The sequence below is a fragment of the Micromesistius poutassou genome, assembly GCF_964030765.1.
Source record: "Micromesistius poutassou genome assembly, chromosome: 3".
Taxonomy (NCBI): domain Eukaryota; kingdom Metazoa; phylum Chordata; class Actinopteri; order Gadiformes; family Gadidae; genus Micromesistius; species Micromesistius poutassou.
The window spans coordinates 19,470,576-19,494,511 of NC_140273.1; the positions used below are offsets into that span (position 1 = coordinate 19,470,576).

Genomic DNA, 23,936 nt, shown 5'->3' on the forward strand with positions numbered 1-23,936 from the left:
AGTTGTTGTTGGTGCAGAAGTTGTTGTTGTTGGTTCAGCTGTTGTTGTTGCAGCAGTTATTCCCGTTGGTGCTGCAGTTGTTGTTGGTACAGCAGTTGTCGTCGTTGGTGCAGCAATTGTTGTCGTTGGTACAGTAGTTGTTGTTGGTACAGCAGTTGTTGTTGTTGGTGCAGCAGTTGTCGTTGTTGGTCCTGCAGTTGACGTTGTTGGTCCTGCAGTTGACGTTGTTGGTGCAGCAGTTCTTGTTGTTGTTGGTGCAGCAGTTGTTATCGTTGGTGCAGAAGTTATTGTTGTTGCAGCAGTTGTCATCGTTGGTGCAGAAGTTGTCGTCCTTGGTACAGCAGTTGTAGTCGTTGGTGCAACAATTGTTGTCGTTGGTGCTGCAGTTGTTGTTGGTGCAGCAGTTGTTGTCATTGGTTCAGCAGTTGTCGTTGTTGGTGCAGCAGTTGTTGTCATTGTTGCCGCAGTTGTCGTCGTTGGTGCATCAGTTGCTGTCGTTGGTGCAGCAGTTGTTGTAGTTGGTGCAGCATTTGTCGTTGTTGGTGCAACAGTTGTTGTTGGTGCAGAAGTTGTTGTTGTTGGTGCAGCACTTGTTGTTGTTGGTGCAGCAGTTGTTGTTGTTGATGCAGCAGATGTTGTCGTTGGTTCCGCAGTTGTTGGTGCAGCAGTTGTTGTTGTAGGTACCGCAGTTGTTTTTGTTGGTGCATCAGTTGCTGTCGTTGGTGCAACAGTTGTCGTTGTCGGTGCTGCAGTTGTCGTTCTTGCTGCAGCAGTTGTTGGTACAGCAATTGTAGTCGTTGTTGCAGCATTTGTGGTTGTTGGTTTAGCAGTTGTCGTTGTTGGGGCAGCAGTTGTTGTCTTTGGTGAAGCAGTTGTCGTTGTTGGTTTAGAAGTTGTCGGTGTCTGTGCTGCAGTTATCGTTGTTGGTGCAGCAGTTGGAGTCGTTGGTGCAACAATTGTTGTCGTTGGTGCAGCAGTTGTTGTCGTTGGTGAAGCAGTTGTCGTCGTTGGTGCAGCATTTCTTGTTGGTGCAGGAGTTTTTGTTGTTGGTGCAGCAGTTGTTGTTGGTCCTGCAGTTGACGTTGTTGGTGCAGCAGTTGTTGTTGTTGTTGGTGCAGCAGTTGTTAATGTTGGTGCAGATGTTGTTATTGTTGGTGCAACAATTGTTGTCGGTGGTGCTGCAGTTGTTGGTGCAGCAGTTGTTGTCGTTGGTTCAGCAGTTGTCGTTGTTGGTGCAGCAGTTGTTGTGGTTGGCGTAGCAGTTGTTGTCGTTGGTGCAGCATCTGTTGGTGCAGAAGTTGTTGTTGTTGGTTCAGCCGTTGTTGTTGCAGCAGTTATTGCCGTTGGTTCAGCAGGTGTTGTTCTTGGTGCAGCATTTGTTGTTGTTGGTGGAACAGTTGTTGTCATTGTTGCAGCAGTTGTCGTTGTTGGTGCAACATTTGTTGTCGTTGCTGCAGCAGTTATCGTTGTTAGTCCAGCAGATGTTGTCGTTGATGCAGCAGTTGTTGTTAGTGAAGCAGTTGTCGTCGTTGGTGCAGCAGTTGTAGTCGTTGGTGCAACAGTTGTTGTCGTCGGTGCCGCAGTTCTTGGTGCAGCAGTTGTTGTTGTGGGTACCGCAGTTGTTGTTGTTGGTGCAGCAGTTGTCATCGTTGGTTCAGAAGTTGTTGTCGTTGGTGCATCAGTTGTTTTTGTTGGTGAAGCAGTTGTAGTCGTTGGTGCAACAATTGTTGTCGTTGGTGCTGCAGTTGTTGTTGGTGCAGCAGTTGTTGTCGTTGGTTCAGCAGTTGTCGTTGTTGGTTCAGCAGTTGTCATTGTTGGTGCATCAGTTGTTTTCGTTGGTGCAGCAGTTGTAGTTTTTGGTGCCAAAGTTGTTGTCATTGGTGCCGCAGTTGTCGTCGTTGGTGCATCAGTTTTTGTCGTTGGTGCAGCAATTGTTGTAGTTGGTGCAGCATTTGTCGTTGTTGGTGCAGCAGTTGTTGTTGGTTCAGCCGTTGCTGTTGTTGATGGAACAGTTGTTGTCATTGTTGCAGTAGTAGTTATTGTTGGTGCAACATTTGTTGTCGTTGGTGCAGCAGTTGTGGTCGTTGGTGCAGTAGTTGTTGTTGGTGCAGCAGTTGTAGTCGTTGGTGCAGCATTTGTGGTTGTTGGTGTAGCAATTGTTGTCATTGGTCCCGCAGTTGTTGTTGTTGGTGAAGCAGTTGTTGGAGCAGCTGTTGTCGTTGTTGGTGCAGCTGTTGTTGTTGGTGCAGCAGTTGGAGTCGTTGGTACAGCAGTTGTGGTTGTTGGTGCAGCAGTTGTTGGAGCAGCAGTTGTCGTTGTTGGGGCAGCAGTTGTTGGGGCAGCAGTTGTCGTTGTTGGGGCAGCAGTTGTTGGAGCAGCAGTTGTCATTGTTGGGGCAGCAGTTGGTGAAGCAGTTGTTGTCGTTGGTGCAGCAGTTGTTGTTGTTGGTGCAGCAGTTGTTGGAGCAGCAGTTGTCGTTGTTGTTGGGGCAGTAGTTGTTGTTGTTGTTGTTGGTGGTGAAGCAGTTTTCGTTGGTGCAGCAGTTGTTGTTGGTGCAGCAGTTGTTGTTGTTGGTGCAGCAGTTGTTGGTCCTGCAGTTGACATTGTTGGTGCAGCAGTTGTTGTTGTTGTTGGTGCAGCAGTTGTTATCGTTGGTGCAGAAGTTGTTGTTGTTGGTGCAGCAGTTGTCATCGTTGGTGCAGCAGTTGTAGTCGTTGGTGCAACAATTGTTGTCGTTGTTGTTGGTGCCGCAGTTGTTGGGGCAGCAGTTGTTGTCTTTCGTGAAACAGTTGTCGTTGTTGGTGCAGCTGTTGTCGTTGGTGCAGCAGTTGTCGTTGTTAGGGCAGCAGTTGTTGTTGTTGGTGCAGCAGTTGTTGGAGCAGCAGTTGTCCTTGTTGGGGCAGTAGTTGTTGTTGATGAAGCAGTTGTCATCGTTGGTGCTGCAGTTGTTGTTGGTACAGCAGTTGTTGTCGTTGGTGCAGCAATTGTTGTCGTTGGTGAAGCAGTTGTCATTGTTGGTGCAGTAGTTGTTGTTGGTACAGCAGTTGTTGTTGTTGGTGCAGCAGTTGTCGTTGTTGGTCCTGCAGTTGACGTTGTTGGTGCAGCAGTTCTTGTTGTTGTTGGTGCAGCAGTTGTTGTTGTTGGTGCAGCAGTTGTAGTCGTTGGTGCTGCAGTTGTTGTTGGTGCAGCAGTTGTTGTCATTGGTTCAGCAGTTGTCGTTGTTGGTGCAGCAGTTGTTGTTGTAGGTACCGCAGTTGTTTTTGTTGGTGCATCAGTTGCTGTCGTTGGTGCAACAGTTGTCGTTGTCGGTGCTGCAGTTGTTGTTCTTGCTGCAGCAGTTGTTGGTACAGCAATTGTAGTCGTTGTTGCAGCATTTGTGGTTGTTGGTTTAGCAGTTGTCGTTGTTGGGGCAGCAGTTGTTGTCTTTGGTGAAGCAGTTGTCGTTGTTGGTTTAGAAGTTGTCGGTGTCTGTGCTGCAGTTATCGTTGTTGGTGCAGCAGTTGGAGTCGTTGGTGCAACAATTGTTGTCGTTGGTGCAGCAGTTGTTGTCGTTGGTGAAGCAGTTGTCGTCGTTGGTGCAGCATTTCTTGTTGGTGCAGGAGTTTTTGTTGTTGGTGCAGCAGTTGTTGTTGGTCCTGCAGTTGACGTTGTTGGTGCAGCAGTTGTTGTTGGTGCAGCAGTTGTTAATGTTGGTGCAGATGTTGTTATTGTTGGTGCAACAATTGTTGTCGGTGGTGCTGCAGTTGTTGGTGCAGCAGTTGTTGTCGTTGGTTCAGCAGTTGTCGTTGTTGCTTCAGCAGTTGTCGTCGTTGGTGCAGCAGTTGTTGTCGTTGGTGCAGCAGTTGTTGTCGTTGGTGCAGCATCTGTTGGTGCAGAAGTTGTTGTTGTTGGTTCAGCCGTTGTTGTTGCAGCAGTTATTGCCGTTGGTTCAGCAGGTGTTGTTCTTGGTGCAGCATTTGTTGTTGTTGGTGGAACAGTTGTTGTCATTGTTGCAGCAGTTGTCGTTGTTGGTGCAACATTTGTTGTCGTTGCTGCAGCAGTTTTCATTGTTGGTGCAGCAGTTGTTGGTTCGACAGTTGTTGTTTGTGGAGCAGTTGTCGTTGTTGGTGCAGCAGTTGTTGTTGTTGTTGGTGCAGGAGTTATCGTTGTTAGTGCAGCAGATGTTGTCGTTGATGCAGCAGTTGTTGTTAGTGAAGCAGTTGTCGTCGTTGGTGCAGCAGTTGTAGTCGTCGGTGCCGCAGTTCTTGGTGCAGCAGTTGTTGTTGTGGGTACCGCAGTTGTTGTTGTTGGTGCAGCAGTTGTCATCGTTGGTTCAGAAGTTGTTGTCGTTGGTGCATCAGTTGTTTTTGTTGGTGAAGCAGTTGTAGTCGTTGGTGCAACAATTGTTGTCGTTGGTTCAGCAGTTGTCGTTGTTGGTTCAGCAGTTGTCGTTGTTGGTGCAGCAGTTGTTGTTGGTTCAGCCGTTGCTGTTGTTGATGGAACAGTTGTTGTCGTTGGTGCATCAGTTGTTTTCGTTGGTGCAGCAGTTGTAGTTTTTGGTGCCAAAGTTGTTGTCATTGGTGCCGCAGTTGTCGTTGTTGGTTCAGCATTTGTCGTTGTTGGTGCAGCATTTGTGGTTGTTGGTGTAGCAATTGTTGTCATTGGTCCCGCAGTTGTTGTTGTTGGTGAAGCAGTTGTTGGAGCAGCTGTTGTCGTTGTTGGTGCAGCTGTTGTCGTTGGTGCAGCAGTTGGAGTCATTGGTGCAGCAGTTGTGGTTGTTGGTGCAGCAGTTGTTGTCATTGGTCCCGCAATTGTTGTTGGGGCAGCAGTTGTTGTCTTTCGTGAAACAGTTGTCGTTGTTGGTGCAGCTGTTGTCGTTGGTGCAGCAGTTGTCGTTGTTAGGGCAGCAGTTGTTGTAGTTGTTGAAGCAGTTGTTGTTGTTGGTGCAGCAGTTGTTGTTGGTGCAGCAGTTGTTGGAGCAGCAGTTGTCCTTGTTGGGGCAGTAGTTGTTGTTGATGAAGCAGTTGTCGTCGTTGGTGCTACAGTTGTTGTTGGTACAGCAGTTGTCGTCGGTGCTGCAGCAATTGTTGTCGTTGGTGAAGCAGTTGTCATTGTTGGTGCAGTAGTTGTTGTTGGTACAGCAGTTGTTGGTGCAGCAGTTGTCGTTGTTGGTCCTGCAGTTGACGTTGTTGGTCCTGCAGTTGACGTTGTTGGTGCAGCAGTTCTTGTTGTTGTTGGTGCAGCAGTTGTTATCGTTGGTGCAGAAGTTGTTATTGTTGGTGCAGCAGTTGTCATCGTTGGTGCAGAAGTTGTCGTCCTTGGTACAGCAGTTGTAGTCGTTGGTGCAACAATTGTTGTCATTGGTGCTGCAGTTGTTGTTGGTGCAGCAGTTGTTGTCATTGGTTCAGCAGTTGTCGTTGTTGGTGCAGCAGTTGTTGTCATTGTTGCCGCAGTTGTCGTCGTTGGTGCATCAGTTGCTGTCGTTGGTGCAGCAGTTGTTGTAGTTGGTGCAGCATTTGTCGTTGTTGGTGCAACAGTTGTTGTTGGTTCAGAAGTTGTTGTTGTTGGTGCAGCACTTGTTGTTGTTGGTGCAGCAGTTGTCGTTGTTGGTGCAGCACTTGTTGTTGTTGGTGCAGCAGTTGTCGTTGTTGGTGCAGCAGTTGTTGTTGTTGATGCAGCAGATGTTGTCGTTGGTGCCGCAGTTGTTGGTGCAGCAGTTGTTGTTGTAGGTACCGCAGTTGTTTTTGTTGGTGCATCAGTTGCTGTCGTTGGTGCAACAGTTGTCGGTGCTGCAGTTGTCGTTCTTGCTGCAGCAGTTGTTGGTACAGCAATTGTATTCGTTGTTGCAGCATTTGTGGTTGTTGGTTTAGCAGTTGTCGTTGTTGGGGCAGCAGTTGTTGTCTTTGGTGAAGCAGTTGTCGTTGTTGGTTTAGAAGTTGTCGGTGTCTGTGCTGCAGTTATCGTTGTTGGTGCAGCAGATGGAGTCGTTGGTGCAACAATTGTTGTCGTTGGTGCAGCAGTTGTTGTCGTTGGTGAAGCAGTTGTCGTCGTTGGTGCAGCATTTCTTGTTGGTGCAGGAGTTTTTGTTGTTGGTGCAGCAGTTGTTGTTGGTCCTGCAGTTGACGTTGTTGGTGCAGCAGTTGTTGTTGTTGTTGGTGCAGCAGTTGTTAATGTTGGTGCAGATGTTGTTATTGTTGGTGCAACAATTGTTGTCGGTGGTGCTGCAGTTGTTGGTGCAGCAGTTGTTGTCGTTGGTTCAGCAGTTGTCATTGTTGCTTCAGCAGTTGTCGTTGTTGGTGCAGCAGTTGTTGTGGTTGGCGTAGCAGTTGTTGTCGTTGGTGCAGCATCTGTTGGTGCAGAAGTTGTTGTTGGTTCAGCCGTTGTTGTTGCAGCAGTTATTGCCGTTGGTTCAGCAGGTGTTGTTCTTGGTGCAGCATTTGTTGTTGTTGGTGGAACAGTTGTTGTCATTGTTGCAGCAGTTGTCGTTGTTGGTGCAACATTTGTTGTCGTTGCTGCAGCAGTTTTCATTGTTGGTGCAGCAGTTGTTGGTTCGACAGTTGTTGTTTGTGGAGCAGTTGTTGTTGTTGTTGCAGCAGAAGTCGTTGTTGGTGCAGCAGTTGTTGTTGTTGTTGGTGCAGCAGTTATCGTTGTTAGTGCAGCAGATGTTGTCGTTGATGCAGCAGTTGTTGTTAGTGAAGCAGTTGTCGTCGTTGGTGCAGCAGTTGTAGTCGTTGGTGCAACAGTTGTTGTCGTCGGTGCCGCAGTTCTTGGTGCAGCAGTTGTTGTTGTGGGTACCGCAGTTGTTGTTGTTGGTGCAGCAGTTGTCATCGTTGGTTCAGAAGTTGTTGTCGTTGGTGCATCAGTTGTTTTTGTTGGTGAAGCAGTTGTAGTCGTTGGTGCTGCAGTTGTTGTTGGTGCAGCAGTTGTTGTCGTTGGTTCAGCAGTTGTCGTTGTTGGTGCATCAGTTGTTTTCGTTGGTGCAGCAGTTGTAGTTTTTGGTGCCAAAGTTGTTGTCATTGGTGCCGCAGTTGTCGTCGTTGGTGCATCAGTTTTTGTCGTTGGTGCAGCAATTGTTGTAGTTGGTACAGCATTTGTCGTTGTTGGTGCAGCAGTTGTTGTTGGTTCAGCCGTTGCTGTTGTTGATGGAACAGTTGTTGTCATTGTTGCAGTAGTAGTTATTGTTGGTGCAACATTTGTTGTCGTTGGTGCAGCAGTTGTGGTCGTTGGTGCAGTAGTTGTTGTTGGTGCAGCAGTTGTGGTTGTTGGTGTAGCAATTGTTGTCATTGGTCCCGCAGTTGTTGTTGTTGGTGAAGCAGTTGTTGGAGCAGCTGTTGTCGTTGTTGGTGCAGCTGTTGTCGTTGGTGCAGCAGTTGGAGTCGTTGGTACAGCAGTTGTGGTTGTTGGTGCAGCAGTTGTTGTCATTGGTCCCGCAATTGTTGTTGGTGCAGCAGTTGTTGGAGCAGCAGTTGTCGTTGTTGGGGCAGCAGTTGTTGGAGCAGCAGTTGTCATTGTTGGGGCAGCAGTTGGTGAAGCAGTTGTTGTCGTTGGTGCAGCAGTTGTTGTTGTTGGTGCAGCAGTTGTTGGAGCAGCAGTTGTTGTAGTTGGTGAAGCAGTTGTCGTCATTGGTGCAGCAGTTGTTGTTGTTGGTGCAGCAGTTGTTGGAGCAGCAGTTGTCATTGTTGGGGCAGTAGTTGTTGTCATTGGTGAAGCAGTTGTCGTCCTTGGTGCCACAGCTGTTGTTGGTTCAGCAGTTGTTGGTTCAGCAAATGTCGTCGTTGATGCAGCAGTTGTTCTCGTTGGTGCAGCAGTTGCTGTCCTTGGTGCAGCAGTTGTCATTGTTGGTTTAGCAGTTGTTGGTGCAGCAGTTGTTGTTGTTTTTGCATCAGTTGTTGTTGTTGTTGGTGCAGAAGTTGTTGTTGGTGCAGCAGTTGTTGTCGTTGGTTCAGCAGTTGTTGTTGGTGCAGCAGTTATTGTCGTTGGTGTAACAGTTGTGGTCGTTGGTGCAGCAGTTGTTTTTGTTGGTGCAGCAGTTGTAGATGGTGCAGTTGTTGTCGTTTGTGCAGCAGTTGTCGTCGGTGCAGCAGTTGTCGATGTTGGTGCAGCAGTTGTCGTTGCTGTCGTTACACTTGTCATAGTTTGTCTCTCAGTTGCCATTTTTGATTCAGCAGTTGTTGTGAGTCCTTTAGTTTTTGTTGGTCTTGTAGTTGCGGGTTGGATTATTGTTGATGGTATTGGAGTGATGACGGGGGGTCCCATTGTACTAGTCTTGATTTCCTCAGATGTACTTGTTGGTCTTTCAGTTCTAGAGGTCAGCCCTGCATTAGCTGTCGTGGGACCCTCTGCTGTAGCATTTGCGATTCCTAAAACTGCTTGGGTTGGTAAATGCATGTTTGTTTTAGATTTTTTTTTCATTTAACCATCAACCTGAAAATATTTTCTTTGTTATAAGACTTACCTATAAATATGATTCTGAATGCTTTCATATTTAAACGTGTTACTTTTGAACCTAAGGACACATTAAAATGTTATTCAATGTTTGTAGAAATATGTATCAATAATGTAATAATCATAAAGATGACAACTAATGTATTCTTGTAGCCTGGAGGCTGTGCTGTTTCGCTACACTAATCAGTCTGAAGCATTCTTTGCCCACACCGATTTCCTAAAATTACAATTCAAATGGGGCCAATAAGGCACTGAGTCATAGTTGATGATGTTACTGCCATTCAGGGACTGCATCATAGTTGCTGTTGTCAAATACAGGCCAATGCTGATAAAACAGAAATGGAGTTTTCTGAAGCAAGGAGCATCAACGTTAACCTAAGTCAAGTAAACACAGCTTTAAGTGCAGTTATTGCAGAAATATACTTAATCAAAACTATTAAGAAATAACAGGGTATCCATTAGCAGAGTTTCTTGACGGAAAATTCATTTTCGCCATTCTGAATAGTGCACCGTGATCGCGGCACATGTTTTCAGAATGTTCAGAATGATCCGTGTAGCAAAACAGATTGTGAGGTCAGGTTATCAGGAAGGTCCCCAGGCTAGTATTGTTGTCCGTAGCTGCTTTAACTATTGCACAGAAAGGTCTCCCTTTGTGAGTTGTGTATTTGAGAATGAAGCTAAACATTTTACCAACGATTAAATTAGTTAAAGAAATGTATTACATTCCCCATTGATTTTTTTAATCATTCATTTAAAAAAAATCATTTTGTTCTTACTGTTCATTTGCATCCCTTTTACAGCCTATGTTCAGCGACGACAACAATGCCTATTTCCCTTAGTTGGTAAGTTATTTTTAAATGTGCATGCATATCTTCATTATTTAGTTTCCACTTTCTAAATTATTCAGTGGAATACATTTCATTAAATAGCCATTGTCACTTCATCTCTTTATATAATTTATGATTTTAATATTGTCCAAGTTTTGTTCTAAGTCCTATACACACACACACACACACACACACACACACACACACACACACACACACACACACACACACACACACACACACACACACACACACACACACACACACACACACACGTCAACATGGATGAGGTTAAGTTTATATGCGTAGCTAGTTCCCGCGGGACATTCTAGTCATGCAACACCTATAAGCCAACATTTAATCGTTTGTCAAAGTGATTACTCATCGCACCATTTTTTCTAAATCAACCACAGGATAGCAGTATAGCGAAAGTGATACAAACTTCAAGCGATTGAAGCACAATAACACAATTATTAAAATTGCTACACTCCTCGCTCTAAACCTTTGGTCATTTTGCAGCGATGTATCCTCATACAATGGTACGAAAAGTTATTCAGTTTGTAAGTTATTACAAATATTATTTTGGGTCTTGCCAGAATTTTGTATTGATTGTATATGATGTTTAATTGGTTAGTTAAACTGCTCGTGGCGTTTTTCATGCTCATTTGGGGTCTTGAGGGAATAAAATCGGAGTAGGATAAATTCTCTTTAAGAAATTACCAAAATTATATATTTTATTACACAACATGTATTTAAAACATGTGGAACCATGAGCTACCTTTTTGTTCGGAATTCCCCTGCACCCAAGTTCTCGTATATATCCATGTGTTTGTGGCCACTGGCGACCAATGGCCATTATTCAATTTTCTGTAACATGCACATACATCCTGTATTTAATACATGAGCGTGAACATGTAATATGAACACAATATTTGGAACAACCCCTGAAATGATTGATTCTTGTTTCCTGTGATAGGATTGGAATGCTGTGATGAGGTACATATATATATATATATATATATATATATATATATATATATATGTATACAATGTAAACACAGTTCACTTTTTTCTTTTTCTTTATCTCCAATAGTGCACTTCAGTCATTTACTAATCTAAAGATAAAAAATTGCCTTCAAAACAGCTTGGCATTTCGGAAGCTCTTACTCTAACAACAACAAGTATGGATGCCCGCAGGGGCCTCTTTGCGCTTCTTTGCTGAATCAGATGAATCAGTTATTAGAACTGCTTGTGATGGTTGAGAATTTATCAGGGGGTTGTTTATAATTGTAAGCAATGTATTGCAATGCAAATGTTAGAATGGGTGTTAAGTTTGCCTCTTAATGCTTAATGCAAGTTCACTTTAGTCTATCAATGTAATGACAGCGAAATGGGCATCCATTGTTGTGACGTGAACTCGGAGGACTCCGGTTGCTTTGCTTCCGCACGAAACTCTGAGCGAAAACTCCGACCCAACGGAGTGTTCAAAGCACTTTCCTTTTAAGGTCTGAACCTCCGAAACTCCCGGAAACTCTGAGCGTTTTGGAGGCGGCATTACATTTTAATTAATAAAATACTTTATAAATCAGTCTGAGGGCTATATATGTCACTAAGAGAAATGTGAAACCTAGATTGCGTCAAAAACAAAACCATTTCCGGCCACATAATGTCATTATGGCAACCAGTGCACTGTGGTTTGAGGAAAAAGCCGGCTAAATCATTTAATCATTTAATAAGATTAGTAAATATAGACTATTCTCAATTTTGGGGCTCCAGCCCTAAAAGAAGTGACTCATAAAGCAAATGCTAGGTTAAGGTTAGTGTTAGGGTTAGGGATAGGGTCCAAGTGTTCACTAAGCGACCAAAGATTTTCACAGAGCATTTTCAAGATGCCCCCTGATTGAAAGGTCTTATGGCTAAATTACGATCCCTTGGCTATGAAATTGGATGAATATCTAGCTTGTGTTTCCAATGCATTTCAATGGAGCATTTGATTATGCTTTTTTAGCCTTTCCTGTAGGGCTAGAGCATCCAAATGTATGCCCTGATTCATATACAAGAGCACATGTCTCTATCTTATTCATTCTAGGCTCACATTAATGGTGTGTTTTTTTATATCTTCCTTAGGGCTGTCAAATTAATGTGTTAATTTCGATTAATTAATCATAGAAAAAACAACACGTTCAAAAAATTAACGCAGATTATTATTTTTTTATTTTATTTTTTTTCAGATTGAGTTTTTTTTGGCAGTATTCAAGAAAAAGTGTTAAAGTCAAAACAAAGTATTGTATATTTTTTTGCCTGAAATGCATTGCATCTTGAGTGAGATGGAAATGTTATTAATTTGATCTTAAAATGCACTGTATGTTAATGAAAGACATGTTTTAAATAAAAGAGACATTGAACTTTGAAGTCTATTATGTCTATTATTCATTGAATCACTCATTTGCCATAATTTATTTGAATTCAATTACTTTGAAATACTTTCTCGGCAAAATGTAAGTATGCGATTAATTTAGATTAATTAATCACAGAGCCTGTAATTAATTCCATAATTTTTTCGATAATTCAATAATCGCTTGACAGCCCTAATCTTCCTATATCCACTCAGCGAGGGTTACACCAGTTCAGGTTGGGCTGGAACCACCAAACATATAATTTTAGTTAGTTCAATGCCCTCATTCACATAAAAGTGAAATAGGAGTACAACGGGCCCCACCCTTTAATTTGCAACCATAACGGGGAGGCTGGCTGTCACCCATGGGCCACGGTAACTTAGCCTTGGACACAAACACACACACACACACACACACACACACACACACACACACACACTCTCCCCCTACTCACACACTCAATAATGTGGTTGGTCATTTAGATCATTTATAGTCCACATTCTATATTTAGCAATTCAACAACTATTAATCTGGTTCTGTTTCTTATTAGGTGAGTGCTGCAAGGAGCTCAACTGTTGTTGTTCTTAAGCTTAATTCTTTCTTTCTTTATTTATTATTCTCTACACATTTTGGGAACCTACTCCATCCACAATTTCCAGAGAGAGTCCATTCCACTTCTAAAATATTCATATTAGCTTTGAGTCGTACAGTACCGTTTTTTTTATGTTTTCAGCTTTTTAAGATATCCTACTTTGAAAATATTATTTTTTATAATGGAAGTCAATGAGAGGACTGTGAAGCCGTCTGCCCATTCTTTGACACTTCAACTACTTCGCAACTTGGTAAATTTTTAACCGTTAACCTTTGTTAAAATATTTAACAAATCAACACACTTTGATCTTCAAATATATCAAAACAGATTTTTTTTCATAATTTATACTTTTTTCAGAATCAATTGTTTAATTTTTAACCTGCTACATATATTTTCAGTGGGTCTCATTGATCTACGCTGAGGCTAGAGCGTGAGAATTCCACCTGCTCTAGCCCAAGGAGGCTATCACAAAAGCTAACCATTTCGGACGTCGCAGAGCCTTACCAATATTTAACCTAGAAACAAAATGTGTTAAACGATTACGGTATTCTTGTTTCACTGGCTCTACAATTATTAATCGGTTGGAAGTATGATTGTTATATCTCAGCCGTTTGTATGTGGGGAACCCCACTTATGTGTTATAAGTGCTTCCTAATTATCTGATGTACTTCCGGTAGAAGCTAAATGCTAATGTGCAAAAATACAATATTTTTCACGTCTTTCATGTCATATGAAAGCTGAGACTCAATGGAGTCCAACATTACGAGCTATTATTTTGTGAGCTCATCTCGATTAACTAAATGTGAAAGAATAAAGTCAATAATACACACACTCTCTCAAACACACACACACACACACACACACACACACTTTACTGTAACACTGACTTTAGTCAACCATTTGAAACTTTATCGGAACAGCCCAGCTATTCTATATTTAATTTCAAATGTATTCAAAATGTATCACTTTTGATATTTGTTTAACTCTTTAGTTTATTTGTTTCCAACCATTTTATATATTTTTATTTTTAAATTGGTGTGCATGCTAACATTGTTTACTCCATTTAAACTATTGAACTCTGTTCAAATCTCTTCACTTGATTTCAGCCATTCGACATATTGGGCCCTAGTTAGACGGTCTAAAACGCAGACGTCAAGGCGCAAAGTCAAAGTACTTTGTGGGCGGTTCTACGGCGCTGTTGCTATTATGATGGCGAGATAAATGAGCTTTCCGCCCAGCGCAAATCTAAAAAGGGTTGGGCTGAAACCTGTAGGTGTGTTTTAGGCGTAACGTGCAATAAACCAATAAACCACCTGCCATCCCCTTTAAGACCCAGCGCATTTCACTTAGCGAGTTGATATTTTAACAGCGCGTTTGCAGTCTCCGCTGAGACAGATTCATGACCACATGAAATTCAAACTTCAAATGGCTCAGTTTATGGCCAAATAATAGGCATAATTCACACATGGAATAGCGTTTTCTTCTCCAACTTCAGAAACACTGATTCGTCATGTAAATTGCGGCAAAGACAACTTAACACATAGGCCTACGCCTACCATAAAGGCCCAGATACAGGCAATGTGTAGACTACTGACTTTATTTCGATATTGTACGCCGTTTAAACATTCGTTCCTTTGAATTGGCTTATGAGGAGACACATTCACCGTTTAACATTGATACCCCATGGATTACAAACGCATATAGTCCTACCCCTATAACATAACATCATATTTAATGGAAATCATTAAGCTTACCTTATCAGTCCTGTAATTGTTAATAGGATGCCACACAAATGTGTCCTATTGCAATATACATATATTATTTCAATCTGAATACACTTGCCAGGACATATTCGCCTGCAAATTCACGCTCTTCCCTCCTACGGAGTTGTTGACGTCAAAATACCTGATCTTAGAGCATCACGCATAACTCAATGCAGTGCAGAAAGACTGCATTCCAATGTCTGGTATTCGTCCAATCAGCGGAGACCGAGCTCCAAGATGATATAATGTAATAGATTATTATTGCTTTTCTAGACTAGACTTTTCTGTTTGCTTTAGCTTTCTTCTAAATCTTACATTGCACTTTGCTATTTTATTATATTATTTAATTGTATTCATTTTACTTTGCTTTTGTTTCTTTTACTCATATATTTTATTACTTAATTTTATTGTATATGAAGCATGAAGTGCTAAATAAATAAAGTCGCCTTGCCTTACCTAATCTAAGCAGAACACAATGCACTGTACTAATCGATAGAAACTCTTAAGAGTGGTGCATTTTCGATTACATTGCTTTTAGTTCTAATCTGGAACAAGTTTGGTCTAAATTTGGTATTTTAAACACAAACGTATTACCACACGCATGTATTCACTTTAACGAATTCAGATTCCTTCGCAGCTGTCTGTCTAGCTAAAGGCCTACACGGAACCAAAAAATGTTGAATATGACGCTGAATGCATTGAGGTTAGTCAGACTTTTGACATAGCCTGGCTTACTAGTCTGTATTAGCGCATGAGCGAACTAGGTGTCTGGCATGTTAAATGTTAATAAATAAATGTGTCAATATAGTTTAACCAATGAATACTTTTTTAAACAGCATTTATGCCTATTTATTTCAGGCTGTATTTTATAGCCATGTAGCCATATTTTTTCATATTAATTTAAATATTTATATTTTACTAACCCTAATGTTGAATTAAATTACAAAGTTAAGTCATCGGAATCACACATGCCGCCAAAGCGACTCACCAGATTTATTTGAGAGAGAGAGAGAGAGAGAGAGAGAGAGAGAGAGAGAGAGAGAGAGAGAGAGAGAGAGAGAGAGAGAGAGAATTAGGCAGGCCCCAGGCCCTCCCGTGGCTACGCCTCGTTAACGTTATTCTGGATTACGCGCGTTCACGAGATATGTAACCAGCAGCGCCGTCGTATAGGGGGGAAAGGTTATGACAATTATAAGGGCCCACACACAGCCCCCAGTAGCCTCTATGACAAAATGATTATGCATACACTGAACTAATATATATTCCTATGAATGAATCCGAATTAAAACAAAGCCACAAATCATACAATATTGTAATTTTAATAATTTCAATAATCCCCTTGGCCCCTTCTTAAAAAATGGTTTGGTCCACACCGCGGTTCGTTCTTCCCAGGGACGTGCACACTCAGGAGTTTTGAGGGGCTATTGTTAACGGGGGTTGGATCGCGGACGAGCGCTATTGCGGGCGCGATTGTTGAAGAACACTCAGAGGGCACTTTTTAATACGAGGCAAAAAGGGCAGGGGCTCAAGCACCCCTAGGGCCCTATGTGTGCACGTGCCTGGTTCTTCCCATGGTTCTTCCTCATCGGAAGTGAGTGAGCGATGAGACTTACGGTGAACAATCAAGCCAATTTAAACTTTAATTGAGATTAGATGAGGCTTGTTGTTGTTTTGGATATTTGTTTTACAACAACGTATTCCATGTGCTCTTTGTTTCACTTGCACATTTAAGTTAAATGCTACATATTTACCTGTGGACTATCTTGAGCCAGGACACTTAGTTTTTTGCATATCAGTGCTTGATTGTTAAATACAATAAAATACCCACACCCAGGCCCGGAGTGGCCATCGGGACGTTCGGGAGGTTTCCCGTTGGGCCGGTCCACTTTCAAATGTATTTTGGGCTGCTTGGGTGAAAGAAAAAAAATACTTTGACCATAATTTTATCTTCTCCTAAAGTAGACTTAATTCATCTGAAATTTCAGCCCCAGCATCGCAGTATATATAATATGGATTATACAATGTACGGTAGTTCACCCCTCCCAATTATTTTAGTTGGTTTGGCCCACGTTGCGTCTTTAACAGCGTCTTTAACAGAAGAGAATCAGCGAACAGAAGCGACGTCGTTGATTGTGGAGGGCAGAAAAAGCCAAGGAGTAGCCGAAAAAGCCTGATTTAAAAAAATAAGGGCACTGGAGGAAGATTCCGCCACATGTGCCAAAATAAACTACCTGTTTAGAGGACAGACACAAGTTGCAGCCGGTAGAGAGAGGTGGATCTAATGATTCATTTGCAACATAAATCATTTAGCTATTTGTGCTATGTTTGCAATGCCGATTGCAAACATACAAGCTTAAACCAATTCATCATTATTCTAGTTAATTTTGTTAAACCATATGACAAATCACAAATATAATTTGTGAAAATCATCATGTAAACTCCAGCATGATCTGTGTAAGTTAGTCCAAGCAATAAAGTCACCCCTTCTTTTTTTGTAGCATCAGAAGAGATAAGCCAGTCCGATGCTGAACAGGTAATACTAGACAGCATTTTTCATGGAAAATATAAAAGACAGAACAAACTTGATAGATAGTCATTTATATTAAATATAAAATATTTTGTAGCCTCAGAGCAGCAGTCCAGCCTGTCTGATGCTGCTGAGGGGCTGAGGGGACAGGTAGAGAGGACTAAAAAAAATATATAAAAATATTTGATATAAGATAACCCACACATAGAACTGACATGATGCATTGAAATTATCCTAAATATGTAATGGGTTAACATTTTATTTATATATATATAATTGATAGTTAAAGTAACAGATCCTTGAGGTGGATTTTTTATTTGACAAACGTTGATCCAAAAAGGGATAGTACGAGTTGTGTGCTGTTCATTTATGCAAATTCTTCCATCACTGAAAAAAGTGGACCAGTGTGGGCCTGAAACTCCCGGGCCGAAAATGGGTCCCACTCCGGCCCTGCCCACACCTATTTGTTGAGTGGTTAATTGAAAATGTATTTGCAATCAGAGGTGTAATAACGTGTTGCAAATCAGGGAAATGAGAATAAGACAATTAATAATACATAATTTACATAATAATACTCTGACTTGTTAAGTCGTTAAATGTAAAAAAGGAAACAAATTGGGTGTATTACACCAGGCACCGTCAAGAACACTGAAAAACAAGAACATTTAAGGTGGCAATGAATGGGGGAGAGGGGCCCACACCGATATTCTTTCAGGGGGGCCAGAATTCCTGCTGCCCTGACTGGATTACCCTGAGCGAACGCAATCACCTCTTCCACATTTGATAATTAGTCAACAAATGCAACTTTGAGATTTATTTTAGGTCGTATGGGTAGGCCTACCATAAAGGCCCAGATACAGGCAATGTGTAGACTACTGACTTTATTTCGATTTCTTCTCCAACTTCAGAAACACTGATTCGTCATGTAAATTGCGGCAAAGACAACTTAACACATAGGCCTACAAAAGGCCCAGATACAGGCAATGTGTAGACTACTGACTTTATTTCGATATTGTATGCCGTTTAAACATTCGTTCCTTTGAATTGGCTTATGAGGAGACACATTCAACATTAACATTGATACCCCATGGATTACAAACGCATATAGTCCTACCCCTATAACATAACATCATATTTAATGGAAATCATTAAGCTTACCTTATCAGTCCTGTAATTGTTAATAGGATGCCACACAAATGTGTCCTATTGCAATATACATATATTATTTCAATCTGAATACACTTGCCAGGACATATTCGCCTGCAAATTCACGCTCTTCCCTCCTACGGAGTTGTTGACGTCAAAATACCTGATCTTAGAGCATCACGCATAACTCAATGCAGTGCAGAAAGACTGCATTCCAATGTCTGGTATTCGTCCAATCAGCGGAGACCGAGCTCCAAGATGATATAATGTAATAGATTATTATTGCTTTTCTAGACTAGACTTTTCTGTTTGCTTTAGCTTTCTTCTAAATCTTACATTGCACTTTGCTATTATTATTATTATTATTATTATTATTATATTATTTAATTGTATTCATTTTACTTTGCTTTTGTTTATTTTACTCATATATTTTATTACTTAATTTTATTGTATATGAAGCATGAAGTGCTAAATAAATAAAGTCGCCTTGCCTTACCTAATCTAAGCAGAACACAATGCACTGTACTAATCGATAGAAACTCTTAAGAGTGGTGCATTTTCGATTACATTGCTTTTAGTTCTAATCTGGAACAAGTTTGGTCTAAATTTGGTATTTTAAACACAAACGTATTACCACACGCATGTATTCACTTTAACGAATTCAGATTCCTTCGCAGCTGTCTGTCTAGCTAAAGGCCTACACGGAACCAAAAAATGTTGAATATGACGCTGAATGCATTGAGGTTAGTCAGACTTTTGACATAGCCTGGCTTGATCTGTATTAGCGCATGAGCGAACTAGGTGTCTGGCATGTTAAATGTTAATAAATAAATGTGTCAATATAGTTTAACCAATGAATACTTTTTTAAACAGCATTTATCCCTATTTATTTCAGGCTGTATTTTATAGCCATGTAGCCATATTTTTTCATATTAATTTAAATATTTATATTTTACTAACCCTAATGTTGAATTAAATTACAAAGTTAAGTCATCGGAATCACACATGCCGCCAAAGCGACTCACCAGATTTATTTGAGAGAGAGAGAGAGAGAGAGAGAGAGAGAGAGAGAGAGAGAGAGAGAGAGAGAGAGAGAGAGAGAGAGAGAGAGAGAGAGAGAGAGAGAGAGAGAGAGAGAATTAGGCAGGCCCCAGGCCCTCCCGTGGCTACGCCTCGTTAACGTTATTCTGGATTACGCGCGTTCACGAGATATGTAACCAGCCCATAACCGTGAATGTCGAATCATGGATCAAATGTCCGAAAAGGACCGAGCGGGATCTTTTCCAGCGGCGAACAGAAGCTGTTTGTGGAGGTCTATGAGTAGGCCTACACGCATATAATAACTCAAAAAGGGAACACCGTAACCATTAATACAAACAGGGAGGCTGCCTGGCACAAAAATCGGCGATCTGTTGAATGCATAAGTAGTAGTAATCGTAACATGTTTTAATTTAATATTGACCACGAATTTGAATGCAGGGAGATAGTCTCGAGTTAACGTGTCGGACTTGTATCCAGTGGTCCGGGGTTCATAGGTAGGATTAGGCCCTACTTCCTACTAGAGAAATCGAATAACTTTTCATGTCATTTATTTTCCATTTCTTTGAATATTCTTAATTAGGGTATTAATAAAATTAATAAAGGGAATTACAAAATGAAGCCTACGCCAAGAATAGGCCTACGATGAAATACTCTGGACGCGAACTCGAGTCTCGCGTATCACAGTGTAAGTGCTACGCCAACTATTCGAAAGCACGCAGAGTCGGACACACAACGACACAAGTGAGTCAACGAGAAACAGGAATGACGAGCCAAAATAATCCAAAAGTAGCCTTCTTTAAATGGAAGTATAGCCATTATTTTTCCCTCCAAGAAATTGTTGGAACGAGTAATCGTGAAATGCACATTATGCCCTGGTCAAAAGTGCCTCTCCACGTCGGTGTCAAGTATTTCAAACATCTGATCTTTCAACGTTGCATGCTTCCATGCATTCCATGCTTGCGTGCATGAACATGAACATAAACATGCACATGTATTTTGAGTTCCGTTTAAGAGGGCTGTCCAAATTAGACACATTTCAGCATTTAAAAATGTACTTGAAAGTATTGCAATAGTTACTTTCCACAGTAATATATATATAATAATATAATCAGAACTGAGCATAACAGTTAACAATGGCACTTCATATGATCTGCTAACTGCAAGTAAAATGTATTATTATTATCTATGTTGATTTGTTGGTTACTATGAACAAAACAATTTCCTCATACAAATGGAAAATAGCCCACATGCCTTTATTTTTTGTGTTGGAATGAAATTATATAATGCAACTTAGAGTTGCCAATGTAATTCAAATACAATTAGCCAAATAAAAGGCCTCAAGTTGGAAGTAAAATCTGGGCTGTGTTTTTTCTCTCAAGGCTTCAATAGGTAGATCTTGCCTTTCACCAAGGCTGAGGTCAGTGATCTTGGGCTTAAAAAGGTTGATGACCACTGCTTTAGGACTATGCTACTATGGAACGTTTTTAACTTATCTCTAATAAAACCAACAAAACACAGTACCCATTTTTAAGTGATTCTTTGAACAAGCAGCGCGTCTGGCAAAAACATATTTTCCCGATCTAGCCTCTCGGTGACTAAATAAGTGGTTCGATAGTCGCCATACATTTGTCAGCAAAACTGTAACACAACCACATGGATTGGAGCCACGAAAGGACCCGACATGTCACAAATGGACGCGTGGAGCAACAAAGGAATGCATGATATGCAAACAATGTAAGGAGGACGCGCACAACGTACCCGACCCGTTCCGTGACTGCTGTGATACATGATTGATTGGAACACTTTGATCTGGTCCCGCCGCTGAGTGGAAACTGTCTGTCATTGTGAATTGTGATATCACGCCGTGTTCGCGGCCCGCCGGGCCAAGCTGTGTGTGTGACAAACTAACGTGCTCTGCTCTGTCTCTATGCTATCGCCGATAGCTGTGACTGTTTTATGTGGCTGCTTTGCTTTGGATTCTCTCATTGTGATCATTTACTTGTGCGTTCAAGATGAGTGGAACAAGTGTTGGTTCAGATGTTGGGAAACAGGACATGGGAAAGAGGAAAGTAATTCTAACTGAAAAGGCTTTTGCAAATAAAATTGAGTCCATACAAAAGGAACGAAAAAGGAAAGTGGATGAAATAAAGACTGTGATAAGCTCTATGAAAGAGCTCATGAAAGATGGAAAACATGTTTCAGCTGTTAAAGGGAAACTTGATGGCTTGATGAAATTGTCTCACACCTCTAATTAACTACATGCTTCCTTAATGCCTCTCATTCCTCATGATGAACAAGAAAAACAAACCGGTTGGTTCTCAAAAATCATTAAACATAAAGATGATTTTAATGAGGATGTTAATGCATGGTTTTCTGTAACCAAACTCAGAGGATCCCCAAGCAGGCCTCTGCTGGTGGCTAATAGTTCAAATGAAAGCCCTCTGCTACATGAGGCTGCAGAAGAGGAAAATGGAGGTGTGGAAAATGTGGAAGTGACTGGGCCTCAGTCACATAATGTTCAGGATGATATTCAGCCAGATGACAGCATATCAAACTATAGCAGCCAGAATCATGGTTCAAAATCTATCAGGTCAAAAGTGTCCTCAACTGCATCTGCCCGTGTCAGAGCCGAAGCTGAAATGGCTGCTTTAATAGCTCGAAAAAGGTTCGAACAAAAGCATGCTCTTGAGGAAGAGGAAGCCAAAATAAGGCATGCGCTGCAAGAGCAGGAAGCTCGAGTCAGAAAGCAAAAGGAACAACTTCAACTTGAAACGGACATGGCCGCATCGGCGGCAAAGCTTAATGTTTTGAGAACCTCTGGGTCAGGGGTACGGAGTGTTGCTTCTCAGAAATTGGATGGAATGGAAGCCTACTTTGAAAGTGGCCTCAACTTTAATGCAGAGACCTTTGTACGGCAAAATGTTGGAGATGTTGGAAGAGGACAACCTGCAGAGTTTGGAGGCACAAGGCCGAAACAAAGGCAATGTGATGGAAACAAACATCTCCAGAAGACCTCAGCCCCCACACAGGCTCAGAGCACAGTCCCAAAGGCTACAGGAGCCCCACTGTCTCTGCATAGACACACACACACAATCTGCTTCCGGAAACATCAGCAGTGAACAGGACACCATGATGTCTATAATGCAAAAACAAAATGACATAACTTCGATGTTGGTGCATCAGCAATGCATTGCTTCACTACCTAAAAGAGACATCCAACTGTTTGACGGTGATCCTCTGCACTATCATGCCTTTATGCAGTCATTTGAGCAGACCATAGAACTGAGGACTGACAATGCTGTTGACCTCCTGCATTACCTGGAGCAATACACCAGGGGTCAGCCTAAACAGCTAGTCAGAAGTTGTCAACACATGACTGATGGCATTGGATATGCTACAGCAAAGGCTTTACTCCAGGAACACTTTGGAAATGAGCACGTCATAGCATCCGCTTATATGGACAAGATCTTTGCATGGCCAGCAATAAAGTCGGAGGATGGAAAAGCTTTACAAGCATAGAGCTTATTCTTGCGAGGATGTCACAATGCCATGAAAGATGTATACAACCTATCTGACTTGAACACATCTGCAAACATGGTCTCTGTGATCAAGAAGCTGCCTTACAAGTTGAGAGACAAGTGGCGAGCGAAGGCATGTGACATTCAGGAAAAGCATCGGAAAAGAGCTATGTTTGCTGATATTGTGACCTTTATTGAGTGTGAAGTTAGGATCACTACAGACCCTGTATTCGGAGACATACAAGATGCTCCAGTCATAGGGGCCTTCAAAGAAAGTGGTAGAGCTAAACCTGTGCCTCGTCCTAAGGCTAGAGGAAGCAGCTTTGCCACAACTTTCACTACTGTGGAAAGAGATGCTCATTGGGAGAACAGGGTTAAAGATGGACCCGAGAAGACCTGCCTTTTCTGCAAAAAGGGTAGACACACACTGGAGTCGTGTTTTCTATTGGAGAAGAAAGCTCACAGTGAGAAGATGGAGTTCCTGAAGAAAAATGGAGTTTGCTTCGGCTGCTTGTGCACTGGGCACATCAGCAAGGAGTGCAGGAAACGTCTGTCTTGCAAGACATGTGGCTCACGACACCCCAGCTTGCTCCATATCCACTCTAAGGAGAATGGAGATCCAGAGAAAGGCAGGAGCAACTCTGACAGAGCAGTGGACAGTGCTCTAGTCGAAGTCCAAACCGGTGGTCTTACTGGGGCCGGTGAGCAAGATTGTAAGCTTGCTATCGTGCCAGTAAAGGTCAAAGGTCAGTCGAAACCTACGCCTTTCTGGACCCAGGGAGTTCAGCGTCCTTCTGCACAATGGGTCTGATGGATAAGCTGGGACTCTCTGGGAGAAGAACAAGGATTCTTTTACGTACCATGGGCCAAGAGAAGGTGGTTGACAGTTGCATTGCATCGGACTTGGAGGTCGCTGGATTGGACAGTGACTGGTACTGTGAAATGCCGAAGATCTTCACACAACATCAAATGCCTGTTAACAGAGGTAACATCCCACGACAGCAAGATCTGGAAAGATGGCCACATCTGAAGCCTGTCTATCTGCCACAGATAGATGCAGACGTGGAGATGTTAATTGGCTTGAATGTTCCCAGAGCATTGGAACCACTGGAAGTCATCCGAAGTGTGGATGGAGGGCCATATGCGGTCAAAACAATGCTTGGATGGACTGTAAATGGACCCCTTGGAGGAGAGGGCAGTGACGATCCTGTGACTCAGTCTGCAGTTAGCATCAACAGGATCTATGCTGTCACTCTTGACGAGCTCTGGAACCAACAATTCAAGACTGACTTCCCTGAAAACAGCCAGGATTAACTGCAAGGGCTGTCAAGGGAAGACTCTAAGTTCCTGGAAATGGCTAACGAGACTGTGGAACTGGTTGATGGCCATTATGTTGTTGGATTGCCGCTGAAGGACAAATCAATCACCATGCCCAACAATCGCAAAGTTGCAGAGCAACGTACTCTCAACCTCAAGGGGAGGTTTGGCAGGGATGCGGCATTCCAAAAAGACTATACTACATTTATGGACAACCTGATATCCAGTGGATATGCAGAGAGTGCCAGCTACAAGTCAGGAACGATGCGACGGCAAGGTTTGGTATATCCCTCATCACGGTGTATACCATCCCAAGAAAGGGAAGATCCGTATCGTCTTTGACTGCGCAGCATCATTTCAAGGCGCATCACTAAATGCACATCTC

At 42.2% G+C, this 23,936-nt stretch overlaps 1 protein-coding gene across 1 annotated transcript; it reads right to left on the reverse strand.

The window, feature by feature from the left end:
• Nucleotides 1–126: 126 nt before the first annotated feature.
• On the reverse strand, nucleotides 127–22,312 carry LOC311341121 (uncharacterized protein; the record flags this gene model as incomplete). The annotated part of the gene is made up of 5 exons (XM_084466022.1): nucleotides 127–903; nucleotides 2,053–2,231; nucleotides 2,805–3,429; nucleotides 4,273–5,203; nucleotides 22,293–22,312. Coding segments are annotated over 5 exons (2,532 nt in total), but the record flags the coding sequence as incomplete, so codon positions are not given.
• Between the last annotated feature and the right edge of the window lie 1,624 nt (nucleotides 22,313–23,936).